The sequence below is a fragment of the Aquarana catesbeiana genome, linkage group LG05, assembly GCF_042186555.1.
Source record: "Aquarana catesbeiana isolate 2022-GZ linkage group LG05, ASM4218655v1, whole genome shotgun sequence".
NCBI lineage: Eukaryota > Metazoa > Chordata > Amphibia > Anura > Ranidae > Aquarana > Aquarana catesbeiana.
Genome location: NC_133328.1, coordinates 391082875 through 391098891, shown reverse-complemented (window position 1 = coordinate 391098891; position 16017 = coordinate 391082875). Strand labels below are relative to the sequence as shown.

The window sequence follows — 16017 nt, the reverse complement described above, 5'->3', positions numbered from 1 at the left end:
AAGTTGTTGTTAATATTTATTTTTATAACTTAATTCTGCATAAAACATTTAAGTGTAATTTCCTGAGATAATTTATGAGGCTGTGTTTAGGAGTGGAATTAGGGGCGGGGCAGGGAGGGGAGGGGCAGGGACAGGGTTGGGTGGGGCAACTGGTGGTGAGTAACCCTTGAGGCCTGGCTAGTAGATCAGGACTTGAAATTTTGCGCCCTGATAAGGAGATCGACTTCCTTGTTCCAGGTCACATGATCCAATGTACTAGTGAATGAAAACTATACCGAGACCTATGTTTGCAATTAATAAATAAATAAATATAGCTGAACTCCAGGATAAGAAAATATTGCTTATATGTGAGAGGTGCGTGTATTCTTACTGGTCTTACTAATCTTGGTGTACTATGAGTAGTAATTTTCTGCAGGCAGCTAGAAGTGGGTGATCTGCTGGGTGCCTACCACAGCCCTGCTCTCTGTAGAGGCACAAAGTGTAGTTCAGTGATATCAGTGCTATTTTTACAAGGCAATTTCCAGGTTTCCAAAGGCATTTAATGCAAACAAATTAGATTTATATCCTTTGTGGTTTTTGAGGAGTATATTTCAATCTTTTGTGCCCGGAGTTCAGCTTTAAGATGCCTCATCTTGCCAACTGCATGGTTTTCTAACTTGCTTCTTCCACACTCTGAATGCACAATGATGATGCAGAAATACAATATTAATTACCAGTAGCCTCCCTGGCGGTTTTCCCGAGTGTGGCTCGGGGTTAAAATTCAGGACCATTAGCGGTAACCACGAGCCACACTCGGGATCGCATTGCAGGATCCTGGGGCGGCGTTACTTACCTTGTCCCTGAGATCCTGCGATGTCACCCGCAGTGTCCGAGGGCTCCGTCCTCCTCCAAAGCCTCTCCGTGCCAGGCTCCGTTCCCTGCGAGCGGCGCGACGCACGGGGGCGGAGCCTGGCGGCAAATTAAAAAAAAAGTAAAAATCATAACACATACAGTACTGTAATCTTACAGATTACAGTACTGTATGAAATGATTTCACATCCCTTTTGTCCCCAGTGCTTTGGCCCATGCCCTGCATGCAGTTTTACATGATATACACTGTTCTTTCTGCCTGGAAACTGGAGATTGTCCATAGCAACCAAAAAGTGTCCCTTTACGTCAAAAGTGGCTTTAGACCAGCTAGAAAACAGCGATAGTAAATTAGAACACTTGCAGAATTGAGCGATAGTGAATTGTGGGGAAATTTATTTTATTACTATTTTTTTTTTTATCATTTATTTTTATTTATTATATTATAATTTATGTTTTTGTGTTTCAAACTTTATCATACCCGGGATATCTACTAGACTCTGGTTTGGACAGATTTAAGTGTGTTATTGTTAAGATTTACAGACCTACAATATAAAACGCCAAATTTCCATGCAAAATAATTGTACCGCTTTCAGCACCTAAAATCCGAAATAATCATACCGCCAAGGAGGTTAAAAAAACAAACAAAAATGTAGTCATTGTCACCTACTGCAATAAGTCTATGGGGTCTCTTAAAGTACTTGACAGGCCTAGCAGCTTCTCATTACAGTACACACTCCTTCCACTCACCCATTTTGAAATTAATTTTAAAAAAATGGGGCTCGCATTCCTATCTCCTTCTGAAAATGAAAGCTGCCCAGCTATCACACTCACCCTCTATCTTCAGTCATTGACACAGATTAATTTTGCAGAGCAGGCTTTCTGATTTTACGCTGACACCACTTGTGGCATGCTTATTGTGGATTAGTGATTCAGGCAATAAGCAAATACATCCAAGCAACAAGAATTTTCACAAGGAGCCCACCTATTTTTATCCTGACATGTGTGTTTTATCAGTAGCAAAGTCATTCCCTTGTGCCTATCACATATCTCAATGAAGGGAGGTATTAGCACTTGCATTGATCGCTTCCAGCGGACAAGCTGGGAGAAAAGTGTAATGTAGCATGAACCACCAAGTTAGCAATTATCAATGAGATTAGGTCGTGTGTAGCAACTCTAATCTTTACCAAATCCTATGTAATATCTACATGTTTAGCACGCATACCAAAAAATGTGCATTATACGCGAAAGTAATTTTATATATATATATATATATATATATACACACACATACAGAGAGAGAGAGAGAGAGAGAGAGAGAGAGAGAGAGAGAGAGAAATACTTGCCCTCCATCAAAAATTTTCACTCTTCTTGGCTCATTTCGATTTTGGAAAATTTCCTTCTCTTGTTCAATACTTGCTTCTGCAGTTTTCTGACCTTCAAGTTGATTTACTGAAGACTGGCTTTGAGATGACTATATCATGACAGAAAAAAGGTTAACTGTAACTTCTAATAAATATGCATGACATACATTAACGTGATATTTGCAGTTACAAACACACAAATTCCAAATTAACAATCCAGTTGTGAGATAAAAAAAAAAAATTTCAGATATGGCTTTGCACACTTACATCAGATCAAATATCTTCTGTTTATTTTAACCACTTAAGGACCAGGCCTATTTTTCAAACTTGTTTACAAGTTAAAATAATTTTTTTTTTTTTGCTAGAAAATTACTTAGAACCCCCAAACATTATATATATTTTTTTTTTCAGATACCCTAGAGCAGGGATATGCAATTAGCGGACCTCCAGCTGTTACAAAACTACAAGTCCCATCATGCCTCTGCCTCTGGGTGTCATGCTTGTGGCTGTCAGAGTCTTGCTATGCCTCATCAGCTGGAGGACCGCTAATTGCATATCCCTGCCCTAGAGAATAAAATGGTAGTTGTTGCAATACTTTATGTCACACCGTGTTTGCGCAGCGGTCTTACAAGCTCAATGTTTGTTTTTTTAAATACACTTTTTTAAATTAAAAAATAAGACAACAGTAAAGTTAGCCCAATTTTTTTTATAGTGTGAAAGATAGTATTACATCGAGTAAATTGATACCCAACATGTCATGCTTCAAAATTGTGCCCGCTCGTGGAATGGCGACAAACTTTTACCCTTAAAAATCTCCATAGGTGAAGTTTAAAATTTCTACAGGTTACCAGTTTTGAATTACAAAGGAGGACTTTTGCTAGAATTATTGCTCTCGCTCTAGTGACTGCGGCGATACCTCACATGTGTGGTTTGCAACTTACGTATGCGTTCGCTTCTGTGTGCGAGTTTAGCGGTACGGGGTACTTAAAAAATATTTTTTATTATTGTTTATACTATTTTTTTTTTTAACTGTCCTTTTTTTCTAAAAAAAAAAAAAAAAGTGGGTCACTTTTATTCATGTTACAAGGAATGTAATAAAAAAAAAACATGACAGGACCTCTTTATTGTGAGATCTGGGGTCAAAAAGACCTCAGATGTCACATTTTTTTTAATTATTGCATTTAAGTGTAAAAGTATTTTTTTCCCAAAGAGCATTGGGCTTCCATCATCCAATGTTATGGAGCTTAACGGGGGCCATATTTCCCTCACTGGGCTCCATGCTACTGAGGGGAGAGGAATGGATCGTCTCCGCTGCTACCAGGGGCTCCAGTAGCGGCGGAGGCGACCGGAGGGCAGCGGGAGGTGTGGCACCTATCCCGTCACCGACAAAAGTGATCTCGCGGCGAATCCGCCACGGAGACCACTTTTATCTGAAAGAGGACCGCCCACTGTTGAAGAAAATACCGGGGTTATGGCAGCTATGTGCTGCCATAACCCCGGTATTCTACATCATAATACTGACGTATAACGACAGTGGCTGGTTCGTAAGTGGTTAAAGATTGGACTAAATGCCTTACATACAATAAATGTATCCTCAATGCCCTTAGTTGCCTTTTGGAGGTGCTCTTTGTATTGGAACATACATATACTGTAGGCTTTACTGAAAATGGCTCTCAAATTTTTTCAAACACATCTAATATTGAAAATGCAAAAACAAAAGTTTAATAGAGATATTGAACTTGAAAATATGTCCAATCATAATTAATGCGATTGTAAATACAGTATTTTTAAGAAAATCAGCCTAAAATATTGTGAGCCATTATTTTGAATTGCATACTAACAATTCGCAATTAGAGACTTAGAATTGAATGCAAAATCCACGGTCATAACAAATTTTTAGCATGAGGAAACCCTGTACAAAAGCAAAATTATTGTTACGACATATTTTTAAAAATATGCTGGATACTTACAATCACAGCTGATGGATAAAAAATATTTAAACATAAAAGCTAACACGTCCACACACATAGACATTAACTCAGCATATTCAGAAGAAAAAGTTCAAGTTTTTGTAATTTTTTTAAATTAAAATAAACATTTTTCTTCTGCGGTCCACGCACCAGCTGTCTGCTTCTCCTCTTCTGTGTCTGCCCCCATAGCAAACTGCTTGCTATAGGGGTAGACATGAGGGCCTGATCCAGAGATGAGCTGTGTGCATCTATAGATACACACAGTGCAACTGAGCCTTGTCCTCTGCTCTCTGCTCACAGAATTTAAGTTAGAGTGAGAGAGCCCCTGCAGAAGGGCAGGGTGCTAGATTGAGATGGCACGCAGGGAATGCATTAAAGTGATTCTAAAGGCTCATGGTTTTTTACCTTCATGCATTCTATGCATGAAGGTTAAAAACCTTCTGTGTGCAGCAGCCCCCCCAAATACTTACCTGAGCCCCATCTCGATCCAGAGACTCTCCCACCTCATTGGCTGCTGTCAATCACAGCCAGTGAGCTAATTAGGAGAGAGAGGGGGAAGGGTCAGCCGCGGCTCTGTGTGTGAATGGACACACAGAGCCACGGCTTGGGAATCAGCCTGCTTGGGTGCCCCGGGGGCACTCGGAAGGAGGGAGGGGCCAAGAGTGCACGCAAGGGACCCGAGAAAAGGAGGGTCGGGGCTGATCTATGCAAAACCACTGCACAGAGCAGGTAAGTATGAAATATTTGTTATTTAAAAAAAAAAAAAGCCTTTAATATCACTTTAAGGTAAAAAAATGTCCAGGCTTTAGAGCCACTTTAATGAAATGGTTCTTTATACAAGTTATCATTAGTTTGTCAGGATATCTGACTGAAATTTACCGTCTTGGCTAGCGCAGTTTGTTACTTCCTCCTGATCTCTGGGTAATTGCATAGTGAGGGATTTTTCCCTTCACTTCACTTGATTTTTAAGAAATACAGGTTCTCCATCTCACAAGTGTACTTTTAGTACAGTTATCCTTAGTCTTTGATGTCCTTCCCCTGTAACCCTTTCCAACTCTCACACATGCCTGTCCCCGCCGTGAGATCTTTGCTGTGCAGCATTTTCTTAAAAATTCAACCAACCAGTCAGGCTTTGCCCCTGCTCCGTAGGAGTGGTACAACCTTCATTTATTTCTATGGAAAGCAGTCCACCACTTATGCAGGGACAGGTAATTTATATATGTGATATGGAAAGGGAGCTGGGGGAGTTTACTAAGGATAACAGAAGATAAGTACAGCTGTCCTTTAATGGTCCAAATTTCGCCTCTGAAATTGGAGATGCTAGAGCAAAAAATATAGGTAGAGGAAGAGGACATATCCTTCTGGCAATATTGTGGTATTTAGAGGGATTATAATCATAGATCTACTTTTTACTAAGAGTAGAAAGAAGCTGTAATTTTAATGGCCCCCAATAAAATCTTTGCACGTAAAAATGCACATTTCTATTACACCCATTGATGAACAAAGACATGCATTTTTACTGCACATTCTCATCATGTGTGCTTTGCTGCAAAACAAATGAAACTAATTAATGCAAATATGTGAATGAGGCCTTAAGGTTCCTACTCTCTCCTGTAGATTCACATATTGAGTTGAATTGAGTTGGGCTGAATAATATTTTATATTGATCCTCACATAATTATTTTATTACCTCTTTCGCATTTCTTTTCCATTTGCTTGAATACACCAGGATGTCATGCCTAGCGTAAGAGGTTTTCACTGAAGTAAACATGTACTTCTCACACTTCTGTTTTGAATTTAACAGCGACAGAGCCACTTTGGTGGGTAATCCAAGTGGGTTTGGATTATTAGAACCGATAGTCCAGGAAGCATAGGCAGATGTCTTTTGGTCATTCTGTGGAAGATGGATTGGCTTCCTCTTCAGCAGGTAACACCATGTGAAACTTGTTGATGTTTTCAGGCTTGGAAAAGACAGCCTATGCATATCCCCTGCATTTACCACTGATATTGCTGCACCAAGTTTTATTTGGCCTTGAATATTAACTGCTTTAGTATTAACAGATGACCTCTCTTGGCTACTATATGCAGGCTTCAAAGAGCATGCTTGAGTGCTGGTAGAAGGTTCTGGCGACATTCTTACACTAGGACCAGAACGTTCAGGAGATTTATTTTTCTCACATTCAATTGTTTCTTTCACATCGGAAATGGGTTTTGCAGAGGAATGGAAGCTGGTGATCTGTGACCCCAAAGATCGATCTTTGGGGCTATACTTTCCAGGATTAACATCCTTATCAAAGCTTTCACCTGGGTCTGTAGTGCAAAACTGTCTTACTAGCATTGGCTTTCTTTGTTTACCAGGCTCCATAGCATTCATGCTCATCAAATGCACTTGCTGACCACTAGTATTACTTGCAGCCCCACTTTCATCCTTTACACGCTTTTGCTGTTTCTCCATAGCAATATCAAGACTATTGGCTGGTGAAAGCATTCGCTTGCTTGAGGCTGAAGTCTCTTGCTGAGGGACTAGGCCAGCTACTGGTGCTTTTTGAGGTGCAGATCGTGGAAGACAACTTTCTGCGTTTTTGGGAGAGCTTACAGGAGGTCTGCTGGGCTCCTCATTAGGCTTTGGCATCTGTTCCTTCTCTGTCACAGTACCTGAACTGGCTTTAAAAATCATTTGATTCCCATGGTCTTGTGTTACTAAAATCTCAGGGAGAGAAGTAATTGGAGGAAACCCGTAATATAGAGAATTGCTGTAGTTATGAACTGGAACAACTATTGAATGTGTGGTTTGTAAATTACAATACAGTTTGCCTTGTTTTTGCATGGTCATACATATACTGGGTCTACTGTCTGTAGTATCAGTCTTTAAATTCCAAGATGTGCTACTAAGTCTATTGTCTTCAGAAGAGCTATTTGGCAAAATCATTGCAATTGGTTTTGAAGCACAAAACTGGTTCTCTTGGATTTTCTGACATTCAAGTTGATATTTGGGAGCAAAACTTGTTTTACCTTCCTTCTTATTGTGAGACACATACTTCTCTTTTACGTCAATTTGCAACATGCTTTGCTTTCCAACGGTTAAATCTTTAAATAAGTTCGTATTAGTTGCATTTATTGAAACATTGACGTCATTATGCAGAGCAAGCTTTGAGGTTTCAGCTGAAAAATGTTTGTCGGTTACAAGTTTTTGCTTAGAGAATTCTTTTGGGCACACTGTAAATTCCATTAATGATCTGTTTACTGCATGCATGCTTTGTGACAATACAGGTGTTTCTGACTGATGGACTTTGGGTTTAGAAGTAGCAACACCAGTTTCTGCAATATTTAAAGATATCTGTTTTACAAGTGGTCCTCTCCTCCTTTCTAACAGGGGAACATGTCCAGTATTTGTTCTGCACACAAAAGATGATCTTGAAGTCATAATATTAGTTGGCGACATAGATCTTGATCTAGACATGCTGCCACAGTCAAATGATTTACTTCTGTAGTCTGAGACTTCCATTGAAGGTTGTGTGCAGTTTATTTGCTCCGATGCAGCTCTCCTCATTTCCCTTGGAACTCCAAACGCATTTAAACCTGTTGGAATTGTAAGGAACTCTGAAGATTTGTTTATACTATCTGTTTTTGAGAAACTCTCAGTTTTTGAAGTCTCTTCTTTGTCAAATGAAGCTGAAAAACTTGAGGCACGGGATAAACTGCTCTCTCGGCTCAGGCTTCTTGAATAGGTAGACTCAAAACTTGATTCAGCAGATGAGTTATCAAGATCAGCCAAACGAATTCTTTTCTTTTTGGGAGGGAGTTTTTCGGTAGGCAAACTGGAAAGACTTCCACTGCGTTGTGGCCAGCTAAATTTTTCTTGAGGTTCTTGATCATTTCCTTGAGCTTCTGGATCTTTTTCTGGTTCCTCTGTAACCAATATCTCTGGAACCTGAATGTTATGTTGGCGAACCAGACGAGATTGAGGAGCTGATGCTGTTCTTTCTGTAAGTGCACTTTGTTGGCTTTCATGGACTTCTGTTTTTGATGTGTCAACTGATCCACCCAAGGAGCTATGAGAGGCATAATGGGGTTTTTCTTCTTGAATATTAACTGTATTCAGGGGATTCTTTACATTACACTTCTGATGTTCATAAAATGGTACCGGCGAAACTCTTTCAACAGATTCTGATTTCTCAAATGAGTTGGGTCTACTCAATGAATTTGTGTGTTGAATTACTGAAATACAAGTTCCCTGACATTTAAGTTCTACTTTTTCTGTTAAAATGAAGTTTGTGTTCTTGTCTACTCCAAGCACCTTCATATCAGTATTTGTTTCTGTGTTTCTTGCTACCAACTGTATTTGAGGACTTGAAACAGTACATGATTGTGAGCCTAAAATTGTGATAGTAGATGAGGATTTTGTGCTAGCTACATTTTTCAGAGGTTCCATATTTTCTGGAGTTAGACGACATTCACTTTGTTGGGGTTCATCATCATCACCTACACTTTTCATCTTTCTTCGTTTCCGGATAAGCAGTGGCTGTTCCAAAGTTCCAGTTGAAGTACCAACTCTATAATGAAGAATTTGAGGCTGAGAAATAGTTGAAGTTGTGCTATGCTCAGTTTCTCGAGCTATAGTTTTGCTCTTTGGTCCATGTAACTCAGAACAGTAAAACTTCTTATGGTTTTCAAAATTCTCTAGCTTTCTGTACCTATTTCTACATGTTTCACATTCAAACATTGTACCACGGCCCTGATGTGTTTTTTTCATTTTGTCTAAACTAGACCCTTGCACAAAAGATTTACTTCTAGGCAGCAAGACATCCTGCAAGGATTTGCTTGTAGGATAACTTTCATCAACCGATCGAGCAGGTCCCAGACCACAATGTTCAGTGGTTGATGAGTCTTCAACAGCAGCCTGTCTAACAAGAGTGCGGGGATGAACAGTTTGCTGGGGCATAGGTGGTCCTGAAACAAACACATCATCATAAAGAGTACCTATTTTGTCATCGAATGACTGGCTTCCTCGGAGAGGATGGGAAGCTGGAATTACAGGGGGGATAGCTGAATACCCTGTTGTGGGCATTGAATTGCTTCTTGTAATTGGTAAACAGTCAATGGAAGGGTATTGTGAAGGAACAGAAAGAAAAAAAACTTGTTTGGACTTGTCCGTTGGTGTGAAAGGGGACTTTGGTATGTCAGAACTGGAACTTGTACGTCTTCCTGGGGGTTTTAGATCAAACTGGAAGGAATCTTTAAATATGTAAGACTTTGGTGAATCAATGCTGCCTCTTCTCGACAATGAGGTTCTTCTTGGCTTCACACTGTCTAGTTGTTTGTCATCAACCAATGCTTCATTGTCTGAAATTAACTTTGAAATACGTTCTTCAAGCGTTCTTGATCCTAATGGAGGCCGCATTATTCCTGTAGCAGAAGGTGGTTTATCAACACATACTGGTTGTACAATTGTCCCATGAACAGCTGGGTGTGCCAAAGAACTTACATTTTTAGTCAGATCTTTTTCAATGGAGGGCAAAAGTTTAACAAAAGGCGATGGAGAAGTCATAGCTTGATCTGCACTCTCTGACCTGGAGAAATATCCAGAGTCTGTGCTTCCTAAACTTCGAGGACTTAAGAGACATTTGCTCTGCTGCTCTTGGGAGCAATCAGTAGCTTGCTGTCTCTGCAGCTGTGCATGAGAAGTTATATTTGTTGGCTGTTTGTTTTCAGCCTGAACTAGTTCACAAATTTTATGAGAGGACTGCTCTAATTCGCTTAACGAGCACATTCGCAAAACATTTAAAGGCTTGTTTTTTGTTTTTATTTCTGCCATTTGTGCTACAAAATGTTCAGAAGTAGATTCTAAAACTTTTGGGCTATCAGCTCTCAACGGAGAAACACTGACTGGATAAACAACAACTTTAGGTAATTCCGTCAGTTTTGCCTCTATTCGGTTGTCAGAACTGTCTTGCAACATTGCAACGGGGCTGTTTGAGGAAGACCTTCCTTCTTTCAGTGAAATGTTATCAGATGCAGATGCCATTTTTACATTTTCTGGGAATTCCATGCTTGAAAGGCTTTGATCTTCTTGCCTTTCCTCTGAAGTATACTCCTCATCACTTTCTCCACTGTCATCTGCATCTGAACTAATAAAAAGTGCTTTTTCAGAATCCTGTGAAAGGAGCATGCCACCAGAATCTGTTCGGATACCTAGTCCAAGTTTAATGGCATGTGCATGAGACTTTTTGTGCTTGTACAAATTACTTTTTGTTTTGAAAGAAAATCCACATGTTACACAAGGGTATGGACGTTCCCCAGTATGTGATCGAATGTGCTTTAGGAGAACACTGGGTTTTGCACACGCCCTGTTACAATATTCACATATGTATTTACCTTGTTTCTTAGGTTTTTGATCCTTCAAAACAATATTGCACATTTGCTCCCCAGTAATAAGTGAGGCGACTTGGGTTACACTGTATGTGGAGTTTAAAGACAGATTAGAAGAATTAGATAAAGAATTTACTGGCAGCGAAAGAACCTGAGTTACTGTATTAGTTGAAGAACTAACTAGGGAAGAAGTTACAGCTACATGATAAACTTGTTTATGTTTGGTTATGTCCAGAGCACTGGAGTACCCTGAACAGGCAGCAGGTATTTGCATCTCACACTGTTCTTCCTTAATACCTAAATGGCCCTGGGTATTTGGAGAGTGTTTAATTGACATGCAAGGCTGACCACTCTGAGGTCTATGATGATAATGTAAATATTTAGCACTTGATTCCCTTTGAGACAAAGAAGATGGACTTGAACTTATGTATGTTACTGAAGCTGCTTGATTGTTATTATGCCCCTGCTTTTCCGTTTGAGTGCCACAAGGTGCCCGAGACTGGTTCAAAGTGTTGAGTTCAGGCTCCATTGCTTTTAATAAAACATCGAAAGCTGAATTTGCACATGAATACTGCTTATTGGTGTTCTCTGAGTTACGATTTGCACTTTTCTCACAGACTGGTAATACACTAGAAACACTAGTTTCCTTGATTAAAGTCATTTTGCCACCAAAATCAAAGCCTTCACTTTTCCCGTTGCATAAGTCTGGTGGAACAGACAGTTTTTTAGCCTGCATTGACAACCCAGACTTAGCAGACTGTCCAGTTTGCTCAGAATTTGAACCTTTGCTTTGTCTGATGTTTTGTTTATGTAGTTCTACCAGCAAAAGCTCCTTCTCTTTTGAATGACCGGATCCTGAGGGAGTAGAGCTGGATGATGTGTAGGAGTCTAGATCTTGCCTTTGCTTCTCCTTGGTGACATTCTTTAACGGTGACTTAGGTATTTTCTTCAGGTGGTTTTCTGTTACTATTTTTTTCCTTTTCACACCTTTAACAGTGTCAGGGCAACTTCGGGAGCCAAAAGCAACAATTTCTAAAATATAAAGAAAATAATTTAAAAAAATCATTGACCAGGGTATTATTTTCTTTTTTATACAAAAAAAAGGACAAATAATCTAGCAATAGTTATTAGCAAATACACTAACAAAAGTACTTAAACCTCTGTCTTAGCTGAACCCCAGGAATTCAGCACTTTGAGAGCATAGAAAGCTGGGACTGAGGAGTCTGAGACCTTCACAAGGTTTAAAAGCTGAGCCTAGGCAAATGACTCCCTCACCTTTCAGCCAAGGATTGGCACCAATTATACCTTTTCTATCAAATTAAAGCAGCAAAAATTAACAATTTTGGCTAATACATGCAAACAATGCAAATAAACAGTAGCTATAATTATTGCACCAAGCATTTGGACCAAGAGATGATATATGGGTACTCCTCACTTAACGACAGGTTCTGCTCCAACTACCAAGTCCTTAAACAAATTGGTTGTTAAACGAGGAGTCACAAGAAATCAGTATTTTAAGCATTCTTAACTACTGTAATGTACTGTAAAAAAAAAAAAGGTCTAAACACAAAACTCCAGCTCAATAACTTTGTTTTAATTTGCATAAGCACAGAACACAAATGAAAATTCTGTACTGTACTCTACAACACAATGATGTACAGCGCGTCGTTAAGGTGTGGAGAGCTGGTTGTAAGTCTGAGCAGTCGTTAAACGAGGAGTATCTGTATAAATAGTAGGTAAATGACACATGCATGCATAAAATAAAAACGACATCAGTGACTTTATTTTTAACAGAATTACCCTTAAACTTCTAATCTGACAGGACGACAAGGTTAGTCCAGAGACACTACATACAAAGGCAGCAGTGGGACCAAAGCGGATTGCAAAGCTAAAAGTGGTCTTTGGGTAATGGGGATTTAAATAATGATATTTATGACTGTTGGGCAGTTTCTGGTGAGAAGGGACACTTGATCTTTTCCCAATGCATTTATATGAAGAAATGAAAATAATTCTGCAAGTGACACTACATACACTGGAGGATGTAGGATTTTTATTATTTTTTTGAAGACAGGGCAACTTCATTTTCCATTTCTTGGAGTAGGATCCACAGGCACTGGATGCAGAATACCTAGTATTTGTGCAGACCCCACCTTCAGAGGCTGAGAGAAGAAACAATGCAACTTATAGCCCATTTTCTGTCTCACATAACAATGCTTTTAGAATATTTAATATATAGTATACTTAGAGAAAATATTAAAGTGGTTTCATATAAATGTATTACAGTCATGTTTAATATATACAATGGATATAAAAAGTCTACAACATCCCTGTTAAAATGTCAGGTTTCTGTGATTTAAGAAAAATGAGACAAAGCTAAATCATTTCAGAAAATTTTCCACCTTTAATGTGACCTATAATCTGTACAACTCAATTATAAAATAAACTAAAATCTTTTAGGAGGGATTAAAAATAAAAAAATAAAATAATGTGGTTACATAAGTTTGCACACCCTCTTATAACTAGGGATGTTGCTGTGTTCAGAAATAAGCAATTACATTCAAACTCATGTTAAAAAGGAGTCAGTACACATCTGCCATAATTTAAAGTGCCTCTGATTAACCCCAAATAAAGTTCAGCTGTTCTAGTAGGTCTTACCTGACATTTTTAGTTGCATCCTACAGCAAAAGCCAAGGTCCACAGAGAGCTTGCAAAGCATCAGAGGGATCTCATTGTTAAAAGGTATCAGTCAGTAGAAGGGTACAAAATAATTTCCAAGGCATTAGATATACAATGGAACAGGAAATATCTGTCAAGTACTGGCTGTGTGGTACATGTGACAACAATTTCCCGTATTCTTCACATGTCTGGGCTATGGGGTAGAGTGGCAAGAAGGAAGTCTTTTCTTATGAAGAAAAACATCCAAGCCTGGCTAAATTTTGCAAACACATCTGAAGTCTCCCAAAAACATGTGGGAAAATGTGTTATGGTCTGATGAAACCAAGGTTGAACTTTTTGGCCATAATTTCATATGTTTGGCACAAAGAAAAAACACTGCACATCACCAAAAGAACACCATACCCACAGTGAAGCATGGAGGTGGCAGCATCATGCTTTGGATCAGTTTTTCTTCACAGCTGGAACAGGGGCCTTAGTCAAGATAGAGGGGATTATGAACAGTTCCAAATACCAGTCAATATTGGCACAAAACCTTCAGGCTTCTGCTAGAAAACTGAACATGAAGAGGAACTTCATCTTTCAGCATGACAACAACCCAAAGCATACATGAAATCAACAAAGGAATGGCTTCACCTTCACCAGACCTGAATCCGATTGAAAATCTGTGGGGTGATCTGAAGAGGGCTGTACACAAGAGATGCCCTCACAATCTGACAGTTTTGGAGTATTTTTGCAAAGAAGAGTCGACAAATATTGGCCAGTCAAGATGTGCCGTGCAGTAATAAAATCAAAAGGGGCTTCAGATAGTATTAGTTTAAGGGTGTGCACACTTATTCAACCATATTATTTTAGTTTTTTATCTTTACTTCTCTCCACCTAAAAGATTTCAGTTTGTTATTCAACTGAGTTGCACAGTTTATAGGTCACATTAAAAAGGTGGAAAAAGTTCTGAAATGATTTATCTTTGTCTCATTTTTTTATATCACAGAAACCTGACATTTTAGCAGGGGTGTGTAGAATTGTTATATTAATTTACATACACACACACACACACCCATACATACACACACACACACACACACACACATACACATACAGGGTTTAATTTTCTAAACGCAAGTAGTTGCACTAAGTTTCCCAAAACCTTAGTGAATGTGGTGAAGTTCTGTTGATTTCCATCATCCAATCACGTGCAAGCAAAAATGCTGTTTTTTATTCCACCACATTCACCAAGCTTTCAGGAAAATTCTTTTGCAAAGTGAACAGGGTACTTGCCTTTAGTAAATCAACCCCATAGAATCAGCAGCCACTTAGGTACGCAATAGAACCAAACCTTCCTTGCACGTGATTAGGTATTCTTTATAAAGTGAAGCTTTACCACATTCATTAACCTCTACTTGCCTTTAGTAAATCAACCAAACAGAATATTATATATATATATATATATATATATATATATATATATATATATATATATATATATATACACATATATATATATATATATACACATATATATATATATATATATATACACACACACACAGTTGTGCTCATAAGTTTACAATTTACACACCCTGGCAGAATTTATGATTATTTGGCTATTTTTCAGGGAATATGAATGATAATACAGAAACATTTCTTTCACTCAAGGTTAGGGTTTGGCTGAAGCCATTTATTATCAGTCAACTGTATTTACTCTTTTAAAATCATAATGGCAACAGAAACTAACCGAATGACTGATCAAATGTTTACATACCCTGGTGATTTTGGCCTGATAACATCCACACAAGTTGACACAAATGAGTTTGAATGGCTATGAAAAGGTAACCATCTTCACCTGTAATTCGTGTGTGTGTATAAAAGGTCAATGCGTTTGTGGACTCCTGACAGACCCTTGCATCTTTCATTCAGTGCTGGATTTCTGGATTCTGAGTCATGGGAAAAGCAAAAGAATTGTCAAAGGATCTGCGGGAAAAGGTAGTTGAACTGTATAAAACAGGAAAGGGATATAAAAAGATATCCAAGGAATTGAGAATGCCAATCAGCAGTGTTCAAACTCTAATCAAGAAGTGGAAAATTAGGGGTTCTGTTGAAACCAAACCACAGTCAGGTAGACTAATTAAAATTTTAGCCTCAACTGCCAGGAAAATTGTTCGGGATGCAAAGAAAAACTCACAAATAACTTCAGGTGACTCAAGACTCTCTGAAAACATGTGCTGTGGCTGTTTTAGGATGCACAATAAGGAGCCACTTAGAAGAAAGGTGGGCTGCATGGTCGAGTTGCCAGAAGAAAGCCATTACTAAGCAAATGCCACAAAGTATCCTGCTTACAATACGCCAACAGCACAGAGACAAGCCTCAAACCTTCTGGCACAAAGTCATTTGGAGTGATGAGACCAAAATTGAGCTTTTTGGCCACAACCATAAACACTACATTTGGAGAGGAGTCAACAAGGCCTTTGATGAAAGGTACGGAGGTGGATCGCTGATGTTTTGGGGATGTGTGAGCTACAAAAGGCACAGGAAATTTGGTCAAAACTGTTGGCAAGATGAATGCAGTATGTTATTAAATATCAAAAAATACTGGAGGAACATTTGCATTCATCAGCCAGGAAGCTGCGCATGGGACGTACTTGGACATTCCAACATGACAATGATCCAAAACACAAGGCCAAGTCGACCTGTCATTGGCTACAGCAGAATAAAGTGAAGGTTCTGGAGTGGCCATCTCAGTCTCCTGACCTCAATATCATTAAGCCACTCTGAGGAGATCTCAAACGTGCAGTTCA

General features: G+C 38.9%; 1 protein-coding gene across 5 annotated transcripts in view; it reads right to left on the bottom strand.

The window, feature by feature from the left end:
* The window catches only part of HIVEP1 (HIVEP zinc finger 1), a 243681-nt gene that overhangs the window by 48634 nt on the left and 179030 nt on the right, over positions 1-16017 (bottom strand). For all 5 annotated transcript variants that reach the window (XM_073631065.1, XM_073631067.1, XM_073631068.1 and 2 more), the window contains 2 exons: positions 5871-11581; positions 2193-2320 (listed from right to left, as the gene is read on the bottom strand). In XM_073631065.1, the coding sequence (XP_073487166.1) occupies positions 2193-2320; positions 5871-11581 (5839 nt within the window). The remainder of the gene's footprint in view (positions 1-2192; positions 2321-5870; positions 11582-16017) is intronic.